The 20828-nt window shown below is 39.2% G+C and overlaps 1 protein-coding gene across 12 annotated transcripts in view; it reads left to right on the plus strand.

The window, feature by feature from the left end:
* The window catches only part of ST7 (suppression of tumorigenicity 7), a 250897-nt gene that overhangs the window by 186052 nt on the left and 44017 nt on the right, over positions 1–20828 (plus strand). For all 12 annotated transcript variants that reach the window (XR_009352945.1, XR_009352946.1, XM_059171663.1 and 9 more), the window contains one exon: positions 6836–6950. Coding sequence is in view for 10 of the 12 variants with exons in the window: in XM_059171663.1 (XP_059027646.1) it covers positions 6836–6950 (115 nt within the window). In the remaining 2 variants the exon portion in view is untranslated. The remainder of the gene's footprint in view (positions 1–6835; positions 6951–20828) is intronic.

Genomic DNA, 20828 nt, shown 5'->3' on the forward strand with positions numbered 1-20828 from the left:
GCCTACTTGTGATCTCTGTCTGTCAAATAAATAAATAAAAATCTTAAAAAAAAAATCATTGGAAGATTTCAAATGGTAGAGGAAAATGTCAGGGATGTGTAACCCAAGGACTTAATGTAGGCCTTTTGCAGCACGCATATAATATGTACCACAAAGGTAGAGATAACTTTTGAAAGCCTTTAGAAAGCATTTCTTTCATTAAATGTGTTTTGAGCATTTATGTTGGATCAGTCAGTGACCAATAATCTGGTGATAAGCCAGAATTCCTATTCTCACACTCTTCCCAGGCTCATGGGGAAGATGGACCAGTAGACCATTGTAACAAGGACTCTGGGATTTGGGGGCGGGAGTACTTAACCTGGCAGGTAAGAGGCAAGAAATCAAAGGGCAGGTAAGTGTTCCTGGAAGTTGATGAGCTATCCAGATTGATCAAGGAGGCAGAAAGAAGAGCACTCCAGGGATGGGGAGCATGGAGAGAGAAATGTGAATGGATGTGACACATTTAAGGAACAACAAAAAAAGTGTTTTATGGTGGCCCACAGTGTGTGGGTAGGGAAGTAGCTAAGAATGAGGCTGGTATAGTGGACTGAGACTGTCACGAGGGTCTGTGTTTGCCGTGCTAAGGATTTTGTATTCTGAATTTGATGAGAAGCCAATATTTTTTTTCCTAGATATGTGTGTGTGTGTGTGTGTGTGTTTATGTATATGTTTATGTATATGTTTATGTGGGGGGGGGTGGGTTTTTTTGAGAGAGAGAGAAAGTACTAGCAAGCATGAGTGGAGGAAGGGGCTGAGGGAAAGAGTCTTAAGCAGACTCCACACCCATCGTGGAGCTTGACGTGGGGCCCAGTCTCAGGACCTTGAGATCATGACCTGAGCTGAAAACAAGAGTTGCATGCCTAACTGACTGAACTACCCAGGCACCCCACCAATATATATTTTAATAGAAGTGTAAATGACATATAATATCGTATTAGTCTCAGGTGTATATTATAGTGATTCAGTAATTTTATACTGAATGAAATGATTCTCATGCTGTCGTTACCCTCTGTCATCGTATGAAGTTATTACAATATTATTGACTGTAGTGCCTATGCTGAACATTACATCCCCATGACTTACTTATTTTATAACTGGAAGTTTGTACCTCTTAATACCCTCACCTTTTTCTCCCACCCCCCAACCCTTCCCCACTCTGAAAGCCAACAGTTTGTTTCCTACAAGTCTATTTCTGTTTTGTTTTGCTTATTCATTTTGTTTTTTAGATTCCACATATAAATGAGATGAAAGGGTATTTGTCTTTCTCTGACTTATTTATTTCACTTAACATAATATTCTCTTAAGTCCATCTATTATGTTAGAAGTAGAGTTGCTGGATCATATAGTAGTCCTATTTTTAGTTCTTTTCCACACCATTTTCTGTAGTGGCCACACCAATATGCATGCCCACCAACAGTACATAAGGGTTCCCTTTTTCCCCATCTTCAGCAAAACATGTTGTTTCTTTGTCTTTTTGATAATAGCCAGTCTGACAGGTGGGAGGTGATATCTCATGGTGGTTTTGATTTACATTTCCCTCATGACGAGTGATGCTGAGCATCTTTTCATGTGCCTGCTGGCCGTCTGTGTATCTTCTTTGGAAAATTTCTACTCACATTCTCTGCACATTTTTAAAGTGGGTTACTTATTTTTTCTATATTAAAAGTCAGTATTTTTTTGCATTTCCTTATCTACTTTATTATTTTTAAAATTTTAATTCCAGTTTGGTTCACATACGAAGTTATATTAGTTTCAGGTGTACAATACAGTGATTTAGTAATTCCGTACATCAGTCAGTGCTCATGATGTTGAGTGTACTCTTGATCCCCTTCACCTATTTCCCCCCCATCACCCGCCTCCCTTCTGGTAATCATCAGTTTGTCCTCTGTAGCTAAGAGTCTATTTTTGGTTTGTCTCTTTTTCTCTTGGTTCATTTGTTTTGTTTTTTAAATTCCACATATGAGTGAAATCATATGGTGTGATATGAAATCATATGATATGAAACCATATGATATGGTATGACTGACTTATTTGACTTAGTATTATGCTTTCTGGATCCATCCATGTTGTTAAAAATGGCAAGATTTCATTTTTTTTTTTTTTACAGAGAAATCAATATTCTTAAAAATAGTTTTTCCTCCCCAATTTATAGAATGTACATATATATTCCTTTCAAAAATTTCAGAACATACGGAAAATATGAAGAAATAGAAATCATCTTTAAGCTCACTAACCATAAATAGTCAATGTTAAAACAGTTTGCCATAGTTCTAACCAAGTATGATACTGTGCATAGATACAGAATAAAAGTTATGATCTTATCACAAAATAGAGTTTGTATCCTGTTTTTTCTTTTGTAATGTTGTGTGCCAGCATTTCCTAGGCTTTCTTGTTAAAAATTATTTGAGAATTTAACTATTAATGATGACATATAGTAACCCAAAAGATGACTGTGTCTTTTTACTTGAATGCCTCATAGTGGTTTAAATTTTAAGTTGCTTGCATTTTTCACTATCTTTTTTTTTTTTAAATTTTATTTATTTATTTGACAGACAGAGATCACAAGTAGGCAGAGAGGCAGGCAGAGAGTGAGGAAGGGAAGCAGGCTCCCTGCTGAGCAGAAAGCCCGATGTGGGGCTTGATCCCAGGACCCTGGGATCATGACCTGAGCCGAAGACAGAGGCTTTAACCCACTGAGCCAACCAGGTGCCCCTGCACTATCTTTTTAAAAGACTTATTTATTCATTTGAGAGTGTGCACAAGCAGTGGGGGAGGGGCAGAAAGAGAGGGAGTGAGAATTTTAAGTAGACTGCAGGCTGAGGGGGAAGCTTGAAACTGAGCTTGATTCTATGACCCCAAGATCACAATCTGAGCTGAAATCAAGACTTGGCTGCTTTAACTAACTGAGCTACCCAGGCACCCTGCATTTTTCACTATTATAAATAATGTTGTGATAAACAGCCTTGTTTGTAAATTTGTTTTCACATCTGCCTATTTCCTTGGGGCCATGTCAGTGGTGCCTCTTAAGCAGGAGTGTGATGGACTCAGGTATGTATATCTGAAAAGCTCTTCTTTTTTTTTTTTTTTAAAGATTTTATTTATTTATTTGACAGAGAGAGATCACAAGTAGACAGAGAGGCAGGCAGAGAGAGAGAGAGGGAAGCAGGCTCCCTGCTGAGCAGAGAGCCCGATTCGAGCCTCGATCCCAGGACCCTGAGATCATGACCTGAGCCGAAGGCAGCGGCTTAACCCACTGAGCCACCCAGGCGCCCTGAAAAGCTCTTCTGACAGTGGTGTGAAGGGTAGATTGGAAAGAGGCAAGCAGAGCAAAGATGCTCTTTGAGCAATTTAGGCCAAATATAATGGTATAAACTAAGTTACTGGCAGCAAGTTCAGAGAAAAGAAGACATGGTAAGATTCTAAGGTGTTTGCTTGTTTGTTGTTTGTTTGTATAACAGAGCTCCCTGGGAACTTGCTGAAAGCTATTAGCATTTTATACCTATTAGTTCAGGAGTTTAGGGACCTCTACGGTGGCTTTAGTTAGTAGGGCAACGAGGGTAACAGGGATCAATGGCTCTCTTCCCCAAGAGCCATCGTTACAAAAGTGGTGAGACTGAGACCCTGGACACAAGAGCAGTCCTGGATATCAGGGTACTTTTGAGAAGAGTACTGGACATAACCAGGGAGGCTACTTACTCCTAAGTAGGAGACAGGGAATCTAGAGAAGGAGTGAGGAAGTAAGTATAGAGAAATCCAGAAGAGAATGGTGTTGAGGAAGCCAAAAGAGGCATGAGTTTCAAGGAAGATGTCGTCAAACTGTCAAATGTGGCAGAGGTCAGCAAGGAAAGGACTGGAGGGTATGCATAGGAGCAATTTAAGTCACCTGTCAATGTGGGTTGAGCAGATTCTGAGGAGCTGTGCTGTGGAAACCAGATTGCAGCTATGCGGTGAGAAAAGAAGGGAGCCAAGGGAGGCGAGTGCGCATGGCTTGTTTCAAAGAGAGCTTGTTGTGAGGGGCTGGGGAGGGCAAGGTGATATAGCTGCAGTGAGATGGGGCCGCAGGAGTTCGCTTTTCCTTGTTTATATTGAAACAAGGAAAGCTAGATTTCTAAATTATCATATGACTTTGATTAGTTCTCTGACATTTGCTATTTGCCATGTTTAAAATCTTTTGATTTTTTGGATTCTGTATTCTCTCTCCAAGCTTCCAATGAAAGCACTCCTGCCCACACTGCTCGCATCCTGCTTCAAGGTCTGCTGCAACAGGCCGAGACTCCCGTGTGTGCTCACATAGCCTCAGTGGGTCTTAGTTGGACTCCCCTTTCAGTTATTAAGCTTCAGCATGCTACTATTTGGAATTACAGTTTCAAAATTTCAGAATATGACTGATATCCTTGAAGTTTGACCTTAACCTGAAGAATTGGTTAAAAATGATAAATGTTGGGGCACCTGGGTGGCTCAGTGGGTTGAGCCGCTGCCTTCGGCTCAGGTCATGATCTCAGGGTCCTGGGATCGAGTCCCGCATCGGGCTCTCTGCTCAGCAGGGAGCCTGCTTCCTTCTCTCTCTCTCTCTGCCTGCCTCTCAGTGTACTTGTAATTTCTCTCTGTCAAATAAATAAATAAAATCTTTAAAAAAAAATGATAAATGTTTTAAGGCTGCAGTTAGAGAATGTCTTTATTGTGTTGCCAAATGCTGAATGACAGGGAGCTTTAATTCTAACAAGCTCTAATTAGAAAGCGGCGGGGGGGAATCAAAGGGTGATGTCAACCAGAATCAAACTGAACCAGAACAAGAAATACTTATATTGGTTACAGAACATCAACAATATGTGGTATAATCTTATTCACTTCCTTTACTAGCAATGAAAATACTGTGGGCTGTCCTAGGGGGTTCAGTCTTATTGAACACATAATCATTTTGATAGGTGTTTTTCGCTGGTAATATGTTGCTCTTTGGAGCTGCAGAAAATTATTTATTTTGACATATGCTAAATGATTGTTGGCTTTAAAAAACAAGACAATGTGGCAAATGTTTCCAGTGTAAGAAGAAGTGGATAGTCAAGGCATTGACTTGGTTTCTTACTTAACAGTGAGTTAACCTATTTGTGAGTAGTATTTTTCTCAGCACAATTGCTTTAAATATGGTGACATCCAAAAAGAGTTACCACTTTTTAAGAGGGCGTTGTGTTACAATAGGAAACAGTTATCCATATAAAAGATTAAATAAAGGACATATACATGTACATATACATCAGTGCATATATGCACATGCATATATACCATATATCTATATGATTTTGCTGTATAAAGAACCTGGTTATCTTTCTGTAAGATAGATTTTACTTTGAAATTCTTGGTCCTTTCTTCGCTTTCCAGTGAAGTTCAGTATCATGTCTTTTTTTTTTTTTTTTAAGATACTTATTTTATATTAGAGAGAGAGAGAGAGAGAGCAAGCACACACATACATGAGTGGCGGGAGAGTCAGGGGGCGAAGCAGGCTTCCCACTGGGGAGCTCGATGCAGGGCTGGATCCCAGAATCCTGGGATCATGACCTGAGCTGAAAGTAGACGATCAACAGACTGAGCCACACAGGTGCCCCATATTGTATCTTTTAACTCCCTTTGGGCCCCTCCTGCTCCCCTTCTTGTCTAGAACCTTTAGACTGTTCCTTTAATCATTCTTTCCTCATTCTAGCCAACTCTGCTTACTTCTTGACTCCCTTCTGAATCTAATTCAGTCTGCCCAGGTTCAGCCTCATCATCTGACATGTTTGCTGCTGTCCCTGGGCTGGTGAGCACTGCTAACTAAAACTTGACAGGCATGCCAGCTGTAGCCTCTGTGAAGTCATGGCTCCAAATTTGCTAAGTCCTCACAATGGCCTTTGCAATCCTAGATTGTTTCCCAAGCAGTTCTCCTTTTTATGTCTATTCTGTGTTTTCACCCCATCTTCAAACTTCCTCCCGGTCACCTATTCCCTCAGTTTCAGAAAATGATCTTGATTCCTGTCTTTTTGAGGCCATCACTCAGGAACTCTTGAACATCCTTCCTTTATACTGCTCTGTATCACTACTTGCTCATTTTCTCAACCCTTATCACTTCTGGTTATTTTCTTGCCTTTTCTCTATGACTTTGTCACCAGGTTGCTCAAAAGAATAGTGCCTGCTTGCCTCCATTTCTGGTCTCTGGCTTTCATCAAACTGCTCTTAACCAAGTTAAACTGTCAATGCCTATGAGATAGTGTTCAACTTCTACCTAATTTGCCCCTATCATGTTTTAACATTACTGAGTGCTACATCTAAGCATCTTCCTCAGTTTTGTTTTGTTTTTTAAGATCTTATTTATTTATTTGACAGAGAGATCACAAGTAGGTAGAGAGGCAGGCAGGCAGAGAGAGAGAGAGGGAAGCAGACTCCGCGATGAGCAGAAAGCCCCATGGGGGGCTCAATCCCAGGACCGTGAGATCATGACCTGAGTCGAAGGCAGAGGCTTAACCCACTGAGCCACCCAGGCACCCCTCTTCCTCAGGTTTTATGAAATCCCCTCTCTTTGGATTTTCTTCCACATTGGGTTCTCACAAATTCAAAGTTGCCATTTGTCTAAAATAGCAGGAAAAGATTTGAGCATTTAATTCTTTACAAAATAATAATTGGTATGAATGCTTATAATTCAGTATTTACCTCTATTGCTAAAATTGTATTATACTTTTTTATCATATAAATCTATTATAATACAGTACTTGTTATACTTTTAGAAAGTAAGAAATATCTTAATTATCCTTTATTTCTTCTTTCCTAGTTAATGAAGGAGTTCCCCTTACTGAGCATGTTCAACATCCATGAAAACCTTTTAGAAGCTCTTCTAGAACTACAAGCATATGCTGATGTTCAGGCAGTCTTAGCAAAGTATGATGGTAAGTTCTTGGGTATTTTTATCTACTTGAGTATTTTTCTCTTGATGTATTTCAGCAGATCAGATCAGAAGATCAGTAGATCAGAAAGATCATTTCAAATAGTATAGGACTTTAATAACTACCCACTTACAGAATTTTTACCTACAGTTTTAGGATGGTATTTTATAAAATCATAGGGTTTTGTGGTTGGTCAGTGGGGGCCAGAGATGTCCCATGGCCTATGCCCCATGCCTCTCCTTTCCTCCCAGTGGGTTCCCCTTCTACTCTTCCTGTCAGCAAGAGTTAGGCATGCTCTGCTTTATTGCCTCCATGGTCAGAAGTCATTCAGAAACTCTGCAGGCAGCACTATCCTGTGGGGACCGCCCAGGCTGTTAGAGTTCCTGCTGTGACTCCACAGTGGATGGCTGTGACCACTACTAGCTGGTCATGTTGATCCTTGAAGCAATATAGAATAGCTAGTAGCCCTTACTACAGCCCTTGTGACAGACAGTTCAGTAAATATTTAAAGATAAAAGAATGTGCCCTTCATCCCAGGTCTTCTCCTCATTAGCAGAATACCTTCCATTTCTGCACCTGAAGGGCTTTGAAGTCCCTTCGCCATTCAGGTTACTTACCCATGAGTTTATTTCATTTTTCCTCTTCTTAATAAACCAGAAAAATAAACTGCTGCATCTTAGAGATTTCAAAACACTTGTGTGGTATTGCCTTTGTCTGTGAATTGATTATTTGATTAATTGCCAAAGAGTTATCCCCAGAATTCCCTGCTGTGACCTAGCTCCTGGAATCTCTGCAGAATATTATATTATCCTGCCTTATTTCATTTGTTTGCTTCTAAAATGGGAGCGATTACTTTTTATCACATGCTCATTTTTTGCTTTGTAAGTATTCCTTCTTTAGTAAGCATCTTCAGTACATTTAAAGAACTGTTCAGGTCAAAATTTCCAGGAATTCCTCAAACTAATAGAATGAACTATTTTATTTTATTTTAAAGATTTTATTTATTTATTTGACAGAGAAAGATCACAAGTAGGCAGAGAGGCAGGCTGAGGGGGAGAGAGAGAGAGAGAGAGAGAGAGAGAGAGAGAGAGAAGGCTCCCTGCTGAGCAAAGAGCCAGATGTGGGGCTTGATCCCAGGACCTTGAGATCTTGACCTGAGCTGAAGGCAGCAGCTTAACCCACTGAGCGACCCAGGTGCCCCTGAACTATTTTATTTTAATGCACAGTTCTTCATAAGGAATCTCTGAAGCAGGTTGGAGTTGTTCTCCAACTATAGTTGGAGAAGCTGAGGCACTGGGAGACTTGGTTTGGTTTTGTTTTATTGTTAATTCTTGCTCAAATCGGTGGAAACTACAAGCCCTCAGCCAGTGATGCCATTACTTGGCCTGTGCGAACATAAGCACCCTGTGTAACAAGATACATGCTACCTAGTATGGAACTGATTTTAGAAAGAGAGAAAAGTATTTGTGGTGTACTTTGTAGTAAACAAAATGAAGACTGTTTGGCCTTCATGTCAGCTCACTTTTGTTCTCTGTTTATTTGTTGGAATCTCATTATTTGGCTGACCTTGGGAATCTAAGCCATAGACTACCTTCTAAGCAAAATGCTCATACACTGAGGGTCTTGTGGTGCAAAAGGAACCGAGTCCCATGCAGCTGGGTCCAGGCACACTTTTTCCGCATGCTACCCTCTAGCTGTCAATGCCGTTGCAAGGTTCTGGTGATCTCATCCCTAGTGCCAACCTAGTACACCAAAGCTGAAGAGAAAAGTTCTAACTGGTAGAGCCTTTGGTATCTCAAATCTCCTAAGGCTCCTTTCACAACAATCTCAGTTCATTACAGAAATCATCAGCTTTGTGTTATAAGACTGACTGTGAAATAGAGAAATGAACTCATTTGGAGTTTTTTGTCATCTCTGTCTATCCCATTGCATAGCCCCGGCTCCACAACAACCAAATGCTGATTTATTAGATTCTGATAACATATGTTCACATTATTTGTTACAACAGCCCGTCCCACCCTCCACTAAAACTTGGCTCACACTTTACAAAATTCCTTTGTTGCGAATAGACAAACTCACCATACCAGGGCCCTTGTGTTGAGCTTTGTTTATGTTGTGTACCTGGCAACAGAGATGATGTTCTTATTCATTATTCATGGAAAAAGAGCCTCATTAGTGGCAGGACACATACTGTTGCTGAGATGCCGTGGTAGGAGTTTTGAGTTCAGCAGTTGTCAATAGACTGTAGATGACCTAACCCGGACTGAATTCTGGAGGGTGTTTTGGTGAGGACTTGGCTCAGACCTGTGTCATTTACAGCAGAATATAACAAAGTGGCTGCTGAAGTTACTGTTCTTGTAGAATGATCTGCAACCACATAAGACTATTAAAAAATATGCCTCTTGTTTCTCACCCCATACCATGAAATGGGCTCTTTCAAGTTCAGCCCTGCTGCTTCTCCTGGAGATCCAAAGGATCTTGACTGAGTTGTTGCCTCATTTTTCTGGCCCTGTGCAAGAAAGTGTGGGTGCTTTAGAGGGTTTGGAGTACAGACAGCAATTAGGGGCTCCCTGTTCCTCGCCCTACTTCAGATGTCATCAGTCTAGTGCACGAGATGTTGGAGACAGCACTTTGAATCCCGGCCTCCCCATCCCTCTTCATAAAGCCACACCCAGAACAGCACGATTATATTTTATCTTTGCAAATTGGAATGCTCTGGTTGGGCAGCTATTTCTTGGAGGGTTTATGGGCACAGCGGTCCTTCTTTATTACTTTTGCTAGGTGGCCGAATTTTTTTAAAATAGTATGTTGGGAAGTGACACAATGGGATTTGTGCTGCTTTCTGACCTGTGCAAAAAGGATTTAGAAATATGACAAGGCACAGGGGGGAAACCAACGTGTTCAAAGGAAGGAAGAAGGTAACATGTATCCCTTTGCCTCATTCTTTTTATTCTATACCTTAAAAAAAAATTTTTTTTAGCTTTGAGTTTTAAAAGTGGTGTTCACAAACTACTTTTACAGTGAAGCACCTGGATCCCTAGTAGGATTACCAGTGAATTGGTCATACCTCCTTATAATTTGTAGTCTAATTTTGATTTTGCCCTTGAGATAACTTCTTATGTTATATTACTCCAGCCATTAGTTTGAAGTGCTGTCTTGCTATCCTCAGGACTTTTCATATTCCTTTTTTAATTTGCTAGCCCACATTATGGGTGGGCAGTTTTTATCTGGGTGGTTGGTCTTGCTTTTGGAGACCTTCACATAAGGACTAAAATACAACAGCAACAGCTAGCATTTATTGAGTTCTTATATTGTGTCATGATCAGACATGATTCTGAGCTCTACACCGATGAACTCACTTATTCTTACCACAGGCATACGAGGCAGATACTAGTATTAGCCCCATTTAATAGCTGTGGTAACTGGTACAGAGATAAGCCCAAGATGTTAAAGTAAAGCCATGGAGGTGTTATACTGTGTGAGAAAAGAGAGAAACTGAGGTCTGTCTTTGTTCAATAAGATGTGAATTCCATGAGGAAAGGAAAGCCAGAATCAAAACTGAGGTGGTCTAACTCCTGGCCAGTGGTCTTAAGCCATTGTGCTTCTGTTTTTGGCAGTATTTTTTTTTTTTTTACTGTTTTTATTAACAACATTCTTCTGGTTGTTGTTATTATTAGCTACAGTTTATTGAGAACCTACCATGTGCCAAGCCTGTTATATGCATTACCTGTAACCCTCGGTAACATTGCAAGGAGGTAGTTATTCCATTTTAGCAGATGTAGAAACTGAGGCTTGTGAGTTTAAGTAACTTTCAAGACCACATTCCATGAAAACTGCAGAACTGGGATTCAAATCCAGGTCTCCCTGGCTCTAAAAGCCCATGTGTTTTCCATCAGTGTAAACCTTGCTAAATGACTTGCTCTGCCTCTCTCGCTCCTTTTGGAAAAGCATGAGTTGGGTGGGCTGGAGTTGTGATGCAGAATTTCAGTGATGCCAGATTGTCTTTTAAGTTTCCTTTTTAATCATTCCTTAAGAACCTGGTATGTCTCTATTTGCTTATCTTTCTGAAACTCTATTCAAAATATGGCTTTCTATTTTCAATCACCTTGTGCCTGATTTCTTTGTCACAAAGGAGATTTGATGTAATCATGTTGATTTGAGATTTATCATCTTTTTTTTTTTAAGTCATACATAAGCTATAAACACAGAAATGTTTTAAAGATCATTAAGTCATCAGAACCTTCTTTTAGAACCATGGAGAAAGTTGTTACAAGCTTTGGGTTGCCTTTCAAAGGAGCTTATAGGCCACCTAGGTTGAAAACTGAAGTCTCTTAGATTAGGGTGGAAATGTGGAAAAGAACTCATGCATTTATTATTCATTATCATTTGTGCATTTCAACTTCAGAAGAATGTTATAGAGCAAGTGAATGCGAGTGTGCTTGCTGTAAGATACCTTTGGGAGCGTCTCGTTTTATCCGTCTCTAGGTTGTGATCTCTGAGGATACCAGAGGCTGAACCCATGGTGGTGAAGACCACTAGCCTGGGTGCTGAGATCAAGTGCCAATTCTGCCTTTTCACCAGCCAAGTGAACTTCAGCACACTACTTAACATTCTAAGCCTCGGTTTCTTTCTCTGAAAGTGGAATCAAGGCTTAGAAAGGCTGAGTAACTTGCTCAAGATCACACAGCTGGGAATTTCTCACGAGGATTAAAGTATTTAATCCATGTTAAATGTGTAGAACAGCGTGCTTACACAATAAGCATTCCGTAACTCTCAGCCATTGTAAAGAACAAAGATCTCTCCTGAGCTTCACCACTGTTCTCAATCCATTTTCTTCAAAAGGAAAACCATATATAAAATGTCAGCTAAAATGAGAGAATAAGAATCCTGTCTCGTGCTCCACCCCCAAAAGGCAGTGTTATGAGCTGTTATTAAAATTGCTTATGGATCTAATAGGACATGTAGATAGATAGATATTTGATAAGAATGGAAATGCTTAGTTTAATCTACAAATAATTCTTAAACTTATGGAAAGCTGAAAAAAAAATGCCAGGGATTTTCATCTGTGATCCAAAGACAAATTGTTTCAGTCTTGGGGCAATTTGCACCAATGAAAATGCAAATCCAAGCTCTTTTGGATATTTACTCCATTAGGTCATTTAGTGATTGCCCCTAATTTGGGACAGAAGTTTCCCTGTGAGGGACAAGTTGGTCTTTTATATAGTCAGGAATGTTATATAAATGCAACAACTGTATCAAGACTGTTTTTTTTTTTTTTTTTTTTTTTTTTTTAATGGTTCCATCAAGCCCATCCTGAATTAGCATTGTCATCTGCCATCTGGTAGTGTATACAGGGTATACTTTCAAGAACAGGACATGTTTCTAACACTGGGGGAAATACTTTCATCTCAGTAGATTGAAAACAGAGGTTCTAAAGAAAGCATTAGGGAATTACTCTATGTGGAGACTATTCAGAGAATAAGCTTTTTGCTGATACTGTTTTGCAGAGTCAGCATGTAGTTTCAAGTAAAAATTTCGTAAACTGTGTTCATTTCCCAAGGCCTTATAAGCTAACACAAGCTACTCAACTGTTCATCACAGTTCCCTTCAAGGGGTCACTGGATACTCTGTCTTTTTGTTAGGCTATTTTTTATTTATGTTTAAGGAATGGGCACGAATAAGAGGGATTTGCGATGCCAGGAAGACCAGTGAGTAAAATCTGTTTTCAGGCCATCAACGTCAGGCTTTGGGCGTCACACAGTCCAGACCTCCAAAACAGTGCTTTCTGTCAAGTGTATAGTTGTGAGTTTTGATGCTGCAGGTACAACAGCTTCTGAGATAAGTCTCCTACAAAATTAGGCTCCATTCAAAAAATATTTGAAATGCAGTCAGTCCCTAGGGACGGACTGTAAGCCTAGTCTAATTCCCTTCCCGGAGCTGGTTCTTATGGAAAAGATAAGGATACCAAGGCAAATGTCGAAGAACATCCTTCTATAAAAGATGGGCAAATGAATCACATCACTGCTTCAAAGAAAATGATTGTCAGCACTGATCCCATGAGCTATGGCTTTAGGCTGGTAAGCAGGAGTCACTGAGAAATGATGGTCCTTTATAGCTTTTCACTGGGTGCTCTGCTGACTTAGAAACCAAGAGGTAGGTAGATCTGTCAAGTAAACTAGGCCTATGAAGTTAGCAGTTGACTGACTGTCATATACATGCAGGAGTTTAGTAATAGATGTTATTTCAATAAAGACTGTATGCATGAGAAACTTCTATTGTCTCTGATGATGGAAGGCATCTTATGAATGCATACATTTGTAATTCACATAGTTGGCACATGAGCAAACCCTTGAAATCCATATTGGCTTTAGTAATCCTTATTACCTAGTTATCATAATTTACCAAGGTAAGATCCTTTCCCAGCCAATCATTACCATCACATAAACTGCTGTGTTTGACTCCAGGGCATTAGCCATAGAAGGGCTCTCTGACATAGACCTTCCCGGGTAATCCAATCCAAAAGTTGCAAATAACATCTGGTATTTGGCTTTGTAGCATAAGATTAATTTTTCTGGGTGTAGTTGAGTCTGCGTTGCCGACCCCTCCCCCTGCCCCAAATTACTAAGGTCATGTAGTATTTCCTGATTGAATCACTGAATTCCCAGGTGGCACATCTTTTTGAAGTTTGGTGTATCAGTCCTTTTTATTTCTTCAGTGAAGTTTTTCCCTTTGGTTGAAAGAGGACCTCAAATTGGCTTTTTAAAGGTGGGACAAAGAAACCTTACATTGTCTGGAACCAAAACAAACAAACAAACAAACAAACAATAAGTACAGAATTCTACATTTCTATTGTTTTCTTTGTATCATATCATGTACAGAAGTAAACTGAGAAATTGTATTGAAGAAATCCACATGGAGGACTGTGTCACATAATGGGACAGTAATAACACATCTCATCCATAAACAGGTTAGGAAGAAGAAACGGGCTACGTTTTTGTTTGTTTGGTCCGTCAGTTTATGGCTCCAAAAGTGTCTTTCAAGGCCAAATGTGTTGAATCAATATAAACTTCTAGTATATCAGTGTGTTGCCTGACCAAGAAGAGGTACTTGATACTCTGTAATTTTAAATGATTACAGAGAATAATTAGATGAGTTTCTTTTCAGTATATGTGCTGCTGAAGCGAGCACAGATTAGTTTCTTTTTAAATTAATTTAGGAAGATCAAATCCATATATTGAAAATACGAACGTGGGGCGCCTGGATGGCTCAGTGGGTTAAACCTCTACCTTTGGCTCAGATCATGATCTCAGGGTCCTGGGATCGAGCCCTGCATCGGGCTCTCTCGTCTGCAGAGAACCTGCTTCCCCCTCTATTTCTGCCTGCCTCTTTGCCTACTTGTGATCTCTCTCTCTTTCTCTCTCTCTCTCTGTCAAATAAATAAATAAATAAATAAATCTAAAAAAAAAAAAGAAAAGAAAATATCTAACTTGCCATGCACTCGGATTCAGAAATGAACATAATCTAGTCTGCAGTCAAATGCTCTACCCCTGAGCTATACCCCCTATAATCTAGTCTGTGTTACAAAGAAGCTTTACGGTCTGGTAGAGAAAGATGTAAAAAAAAAAAAAAAACGACCCTATTACACCAAAAAACGATACAAGAAAACCCAAAAAGTCAAAACCACCCATAGTAAATTGAGGTGGGATGAATCAGTGCTCTATGACTCTGTTTGAAACATGCTGAAGCAGTGCAGAGAAAGAAACCCTTTGAGAACAAGCTCTATCTTTTCTTCTCGGACACTCCTGTGCAAGGGTAGACATTCTAAACAGCTGCTGCGAATGAATGACTTTTTAGACAGAGATGCACCATGACATGGTGTCGTCGTTTGTGAAGTGCTTTGGGACTTATCTATGCTGGCTGCTGCCCTTGAAAACACTGTTTTGGAATTACAGATAGGAAATTGACCTTGCTCATGCATAGGAACAGTAATGATCCTTTTAAAATTACATCTTGATTATTATTATGTAGATGAACAGAAGGAAATTAGGTCAAAAAGATTATCACCGAAAAAAACTATTCTATCTAAAGTTTTGCCCTATGGGTTTTCTGAGACACATCAAATTGACAGTTTTGCTCCAAATTACATAAATTTCCTCCCAAGATTATTACATTGGATTCCAACTTTGCTGTTATGAGCATTTATGACTTTTGAAAACTTAAGAGTCATTCTCCCTGAGATGACCTTTTCCTTCAGTGGCCTCATTCCCATAAAGGGTCCTAGGGAGCCATAAGAAGTGTGGTTTGCCTTTCTTGTTTTTGGCCCCAAACCATTCTACTTCCCTTCAACCTTGTCAACTTGTACTCTTGCTTTCTTCCTGCCTCACTTGTAAACTCCGCTGCTGTCTCAAACAGACATCTGGATATCCGTATTTAGAGCACCAGTACTGCTTCATCTGTTTTGCTGGAATGCCATAAGCAACGATAAGTACAGTACACATATTGAGAAATAACAAGTTTTTTTTTACTTTTTAAAAAGATTTTATTTATTTATTTGACAGAGAGAGATCACAAGTGGCAGAGAGGCAGGCAGAGAGGGGGGTAAGCAGGCTCCCTGCTGAGCAGAGAGTCCCTTGTGGGTCCCGAACCCAGGACCCTGAGATCATGACCTGAGCCGCCCAGGTGCCCCGAGAAATAACAAGTTTCTGACTCTCTCAGTATATTCATCAATCCTGACACTTTTGGCTTTTAGAAGCTAATTGGATGTCAGTGTTTGCTTATCAAAGGGAGCTAATATCAAGTGATTCGAGATGTTAGTACATTGAGATTTCATTCAGCAAGCACAGGACCACCATATTTTAGACACAGTTTTGGTTCAAGAGTACAAAGTGACGAAGAAGGAAACACACACCACATAAGTAGGAGAGGGAAGTAAGAAAACAATTGCTATAAAGAATGCGACAGAATTTAACCCAATATAGAAGGTACACTTGACCCAGGGGAAGGTGAGAGAAGCCTTCCTGGTAGAGGGGGCATCTCAGTTGAACCAGACAGTGAAAATACTAGAGGTGGAGCAAATGGAAAGGTTCAGGAACAGGACTGAGCAGGCGGTGTGCAATACTCCACGTATCCTGCCAAGCAGAGGGGTGGTGGAGGGCTGCACAAAGGGCCGGAGATGCACTGGGTAAATTAGGTAGAGACCGCACCTCACAGAGCTTTGGCCCTACCTCCACAAGCCATGGAGAGTCCATGAGGCAATGTCAGCAGGGGTGGCCTCCAGTCTGACCTCAAAGTGGAGAGAGTGGCACAATAGAGTCCTCCTCTGCCGTCTTTGACTTGAGGTGGTTGAGGGCTGAGCACACAGTGTGGAAGCACTAAGACGTGAGGGAGTGGAGGGCCATTGCACAATGCCAGTGTGGGCATTTCAGACTGCAAAGAAGCAGAATTCTCTCCATTAGGGAGATATCTGGTAGGTTTTCAACCAAAAAAGTATGAAAGACTTCTTAGAGTTTGGTTTTTCTTCTTTAAACAACAAATGAGAATCCCAGTGCAGAAACTTTTTTATTCTCTGGATTATCAAAACTTCCTATTTTAAGCTCTAACCACTTAATTTCATTTGCTTTCTGGTGATCTCTTAACTACAGGAAACAGGTCTATGTAGATCTAGCATAAACTTAAGGTAATCAGTCGGGGGGAGTGTAACACAGTTAGAGCCTGCCAGGACTCACACAGCCCATCAAGACCTACCTACTTCTGCTGAGTCATACAGTGACATGAGAGAGAAAATGTGGAATCGTGGGAAGCAGGTGGAGTGTCCATCTAGCCTTTAAAGGTTGTGAATTTAGAGACAGTGCAGTACAGGATGTGAACACCTGTGTATGCAGATCTACAAGTCTCCTTTGCTAAAAGCAAAGCACCTGATAAACTTTTTTTTAAAAGATTTTATGTATTTATTTGACACAGAGAGAGCACAAGCAGGGGGAGCGGCAGGAGGGAGAGGGAGAAGCAGGCTCCCCGATGAGCAGAGAACCTGATGCAGGGCTCGATCCCAGAACCCTGAGATCATGACCTGAGCCAAAGGCAGATGCTTAACCACCTGAGCCACCAAGGTGCCCTGCATCTGATGAATTCTTGCCTTGTTGACAGTTCAGTTACTACTAAAGTGGGCAAAGCCCGAGAGTGATTAATATGCTGAATTTAATTTTTACCAAAATGGAAGAACCTTAAGAGAAGGAGATCATGTTATCTTATAGCTCGTTGTAGTAAAAGAAGGGAACATGAGTCATAGACAATTTCCTGAATCTAAGAACAATTGACAACAAAAAGCTTAAAGCTATAGCCTTTTTTAAGTCAGAGGAAAGATAAATATAAACCTCTAACTCGAGATTCAGCGAACAACTTTGTGCTGACACCATTTGGCATAGAAGATGCAGATATTTTTAAGTGGAAATGATTCAAAAAAGATGGGAGATTCTAAATGGTGACATTATAGTTATTCCCAATGGAAAAAAAATGTAAAGGAAACACAAATGATATATTTGTATGCTTGTATATTTTTATATTTCATATACAAAAGGTCAGAGTGATGAATCATTAAATAATCATATACAAGTGGGGTAGAAACCTGTAAGCAGGTGGTTAGGGTTGCTCAAGTCCAGAGGAAGCTAAAGTCTCCAGCCTTCGCTTGTGAAGTTGTTTTCCAAGCAAACTGGCAAAGAAAGTATAAGAAAATGACAATAAAGGAATCAGAAGCAAGCAGCACGTTGGCAGTACGGGATGGTGACAGGGACCAGGCATTGCCAGACCAGTTCTGTCACTAGTTAGATGGCTCTGAAGCATATCATTGAGCTTCTCTTATCTTGTATTTATTTCATCTGTAAAATAAAAGATTTTTCACCTTCACAGATGTGTGCTGTTGTCCAGTTCTTTGATCCATCTTGCAGAACTCCTATTTAGGGAAGATAGTAATGTGTTAATAAATGGATTAAAATATACCTTTATTCGTTCTTATTTACTATTTGCCCTCAATAATTTTGATTCTTTTTTTGCTTCTTTAGAATTTCAACAAATAAGTCAATCACAGTAAAATTCTAGATGATTATGTGGTTTACTAACATTTAGGAAAGAAAGAGGTGATTGAAGATCCAACATGGATTTACTAAGGAAGTTGTGCTAAATTAGAACAGTTGAGATAGTGGATGTGAAAATATTTGTAGTCTACACAATAGTCTTTAAATGTTTCTTGTTAATTTAAATAGTTATTTTTTTGTATTTCTGGATTAGAGGAATACCATAGACGAATGTATATATTTAATTAAAATATTTGATAATGTTTTGAATGCTACCTTATTAGGTACTGTGAAATAACGTAATCATAATGCAGTTGTATCATTGGTAAATAGTGTGATTTAATGGTGTAAGTGGTGTATATAATATCTATTATAACCATTAATAAGTGGTATAATTTAATGGTTTAAATTATATGATTTATATATATAATACCCATTATTACCATTGATAAATGGTTATACATACATCATTGCAGACCATTGCAAATTTAGGGTAACCTCTAGAATAGCGTTCCTGGATCCTCTCCTTGGTATTGCCATGGTCAGTATTTTTACCAATCAGACCTTATAGACAGGATAGCACAATTCAAAATCTTGTGCTCATATTTGTTTTAACTATGTGATATTGGCATATTTCTTAACCATGATATCCATCATTTTCTCCATCTATATAAGGAGGGCACGTGGTGTGATGAGCACAGGGTGTTGTGCGCAACTAATGAATCACTGAGCACTACATCAAAAACTAATGATGAACCAAATGTCGACCTATTGAATTAAAATAAAATAAAATAAGGCTAACAATAAGTCCTATCTCAGAGGGTTGCTCTGAGGATTAAGTAGAATAATGTGTATAAGTGATTAACACCAGTGCCTGGCAAGCTTAATAAGCCCTTGTTAAATGTTAGCAGTAATTTCAATGATGATAGTGATCATTTGGTGAGAAGGTATGCTTATGAATTGTATGGAACAAAGCTGTGGGTGGGAGCTTGAGTCAGAATGATGACTAATAGCCTGGAATGATATTCTGAAACCATTAAGCTTTAATGGTTCAGATTTCGTTTTGAGATTTAAAATTTAATGGAATCAAATATGAAATCCTGCTTATAGGTTCATAAATTTTCATGGCTTAAGTAAAAGAGAAAAGACTTGGTTTTGGCTGAAATCAATTTGAATAGAACCTGGGGGTTTTGTTGACCACACAATCATAGGAACAAATAAGGACTTCCAGCTGCTCAACACCAGGGCCATCCTAGCTGTTTTTGAGAGAGGTGTTATGGCTGTAGTTCCCAGACTACATTTCCCCTGAGCTCTGTACTGGTCAGATTTCAGGATTTTAGAGGATTATTTCCACGTCTAATTCTCATATTTTGAAATCATTCATGGCTTCATAACAAAAATAAACAAAAAATTCTGAAGAACGTATCAGTGGAGGAATTAGAAGTATTTATTCTGGAAAAGATTAGGTTTAGAGGAGATATTGTAACCATTTTAATATTCAAAAGGCTGACGAGGAATGATCATGTTCTGTTTTGTCATGGAAGGCAAAACTAGTAATAATTTTTAGATAAGGATTCATAGAGAGAAGAGGGAGCACAATGATAAAAGGCAACTGAAATGTTATGGAAGTTAGTTTGAAGCAGGAGAAGACAGCTTCAGTTAGCCCAGGATTATAGGTTTGTTTTAAAAATCTTTTTAACTGAGTTATAAATTAGATATAATAACTTGCACAAATCTGGAGTGTAGAGCAGGGTGACTTTTCTCTTTTATAAACACATGTGTTATCACTACCCAAGATATTAGAACTTTCCATCATCTCAGAAAGTTACCTCATGCCACCTTCTGGCCAATAACTGCCTCCTTAACCCAGAAGTAACCATTTTTCTGACCTTTATCATCAGATATTAGTTTTGCAAACTTCCTACAACCACTCTGGAGCATTGTTGACCAGTTTAAATGTATCTATTTTTGGACTCAGCAGTTTCATTTCCAATTACATATCTCAGAAAGTGGTCAATAACTTTATTCATAGTAGTCCCAAACTGGTAAACAACCCAAATAGCCATTAGCAAGAGAACAAACATATTGTGGTATATCCACACAATGAAATACTACTCAGCAATAAAAAAGAATAAAGGATTGATACATGCTACAGCATGGGATGAATTTCAGAAACATCACTCTGAGTGTGAGAAGTCAGACATGGAAGAGCACATACTCTGTGATTCCAGTTACATGAAGTTTTTAGATTGTAGAAGTCAAGATGGTAGATTTCATGACAATTGGATTTTGAATACCTAAGACAGTTGGAGAAGGTACTTTCCCTTTCAGAAAAGGACCTGTATGAAACAAAAGATGGCCAAAAAGTGGAAGGAAATTTAAACTAAAGCCTGGAGTTCAGCTTTGCTTAAGTGAGAAACATTTATTTAGCATTCCTTGTTTTGGGGATTATGTGATATGTCATTATTTCCTTTTTGTATTTGAATTCTTTGTTTGGTTGTTGGCGTTTGTTTTATTCTTCCTGAAATTTCTTTTTATTTTTTCCCCTTAATTCTTTTATAAGAGCAAATATCTATGTCGTTATCTAAGAATATTTTTTCTCTTAATCATATTATATATTACATAGCATCTACTTCTACTTTCTTTTTAAAATCACTGGAGCATCTAACCTCCAGCTCAGATTTAGTCCAGTTGATCTCTAGGCAGGTTTCAAAGCTGTTTTTATACTGACTTCTCTGAACATATTCCTTTGCTAATAAGAACATTATTTTTTGTAGCTAACATTTTTCTCATTTTTGGATTCTTTTTCTTAGTT

This window comes from Mustela lutreola, chromosome 4 (assembly GCF_030435805.1).
Source record: "Mustela lutreola isolate mMusLut2 chromosome 4, mMusLut2.pri, whole genome shotgun sequence".
NCBI lineage: Eukaryota > Metazoa > Chordata > Mammalia > Carnivora > Mustelidae > Mustela > Mustela lutreola.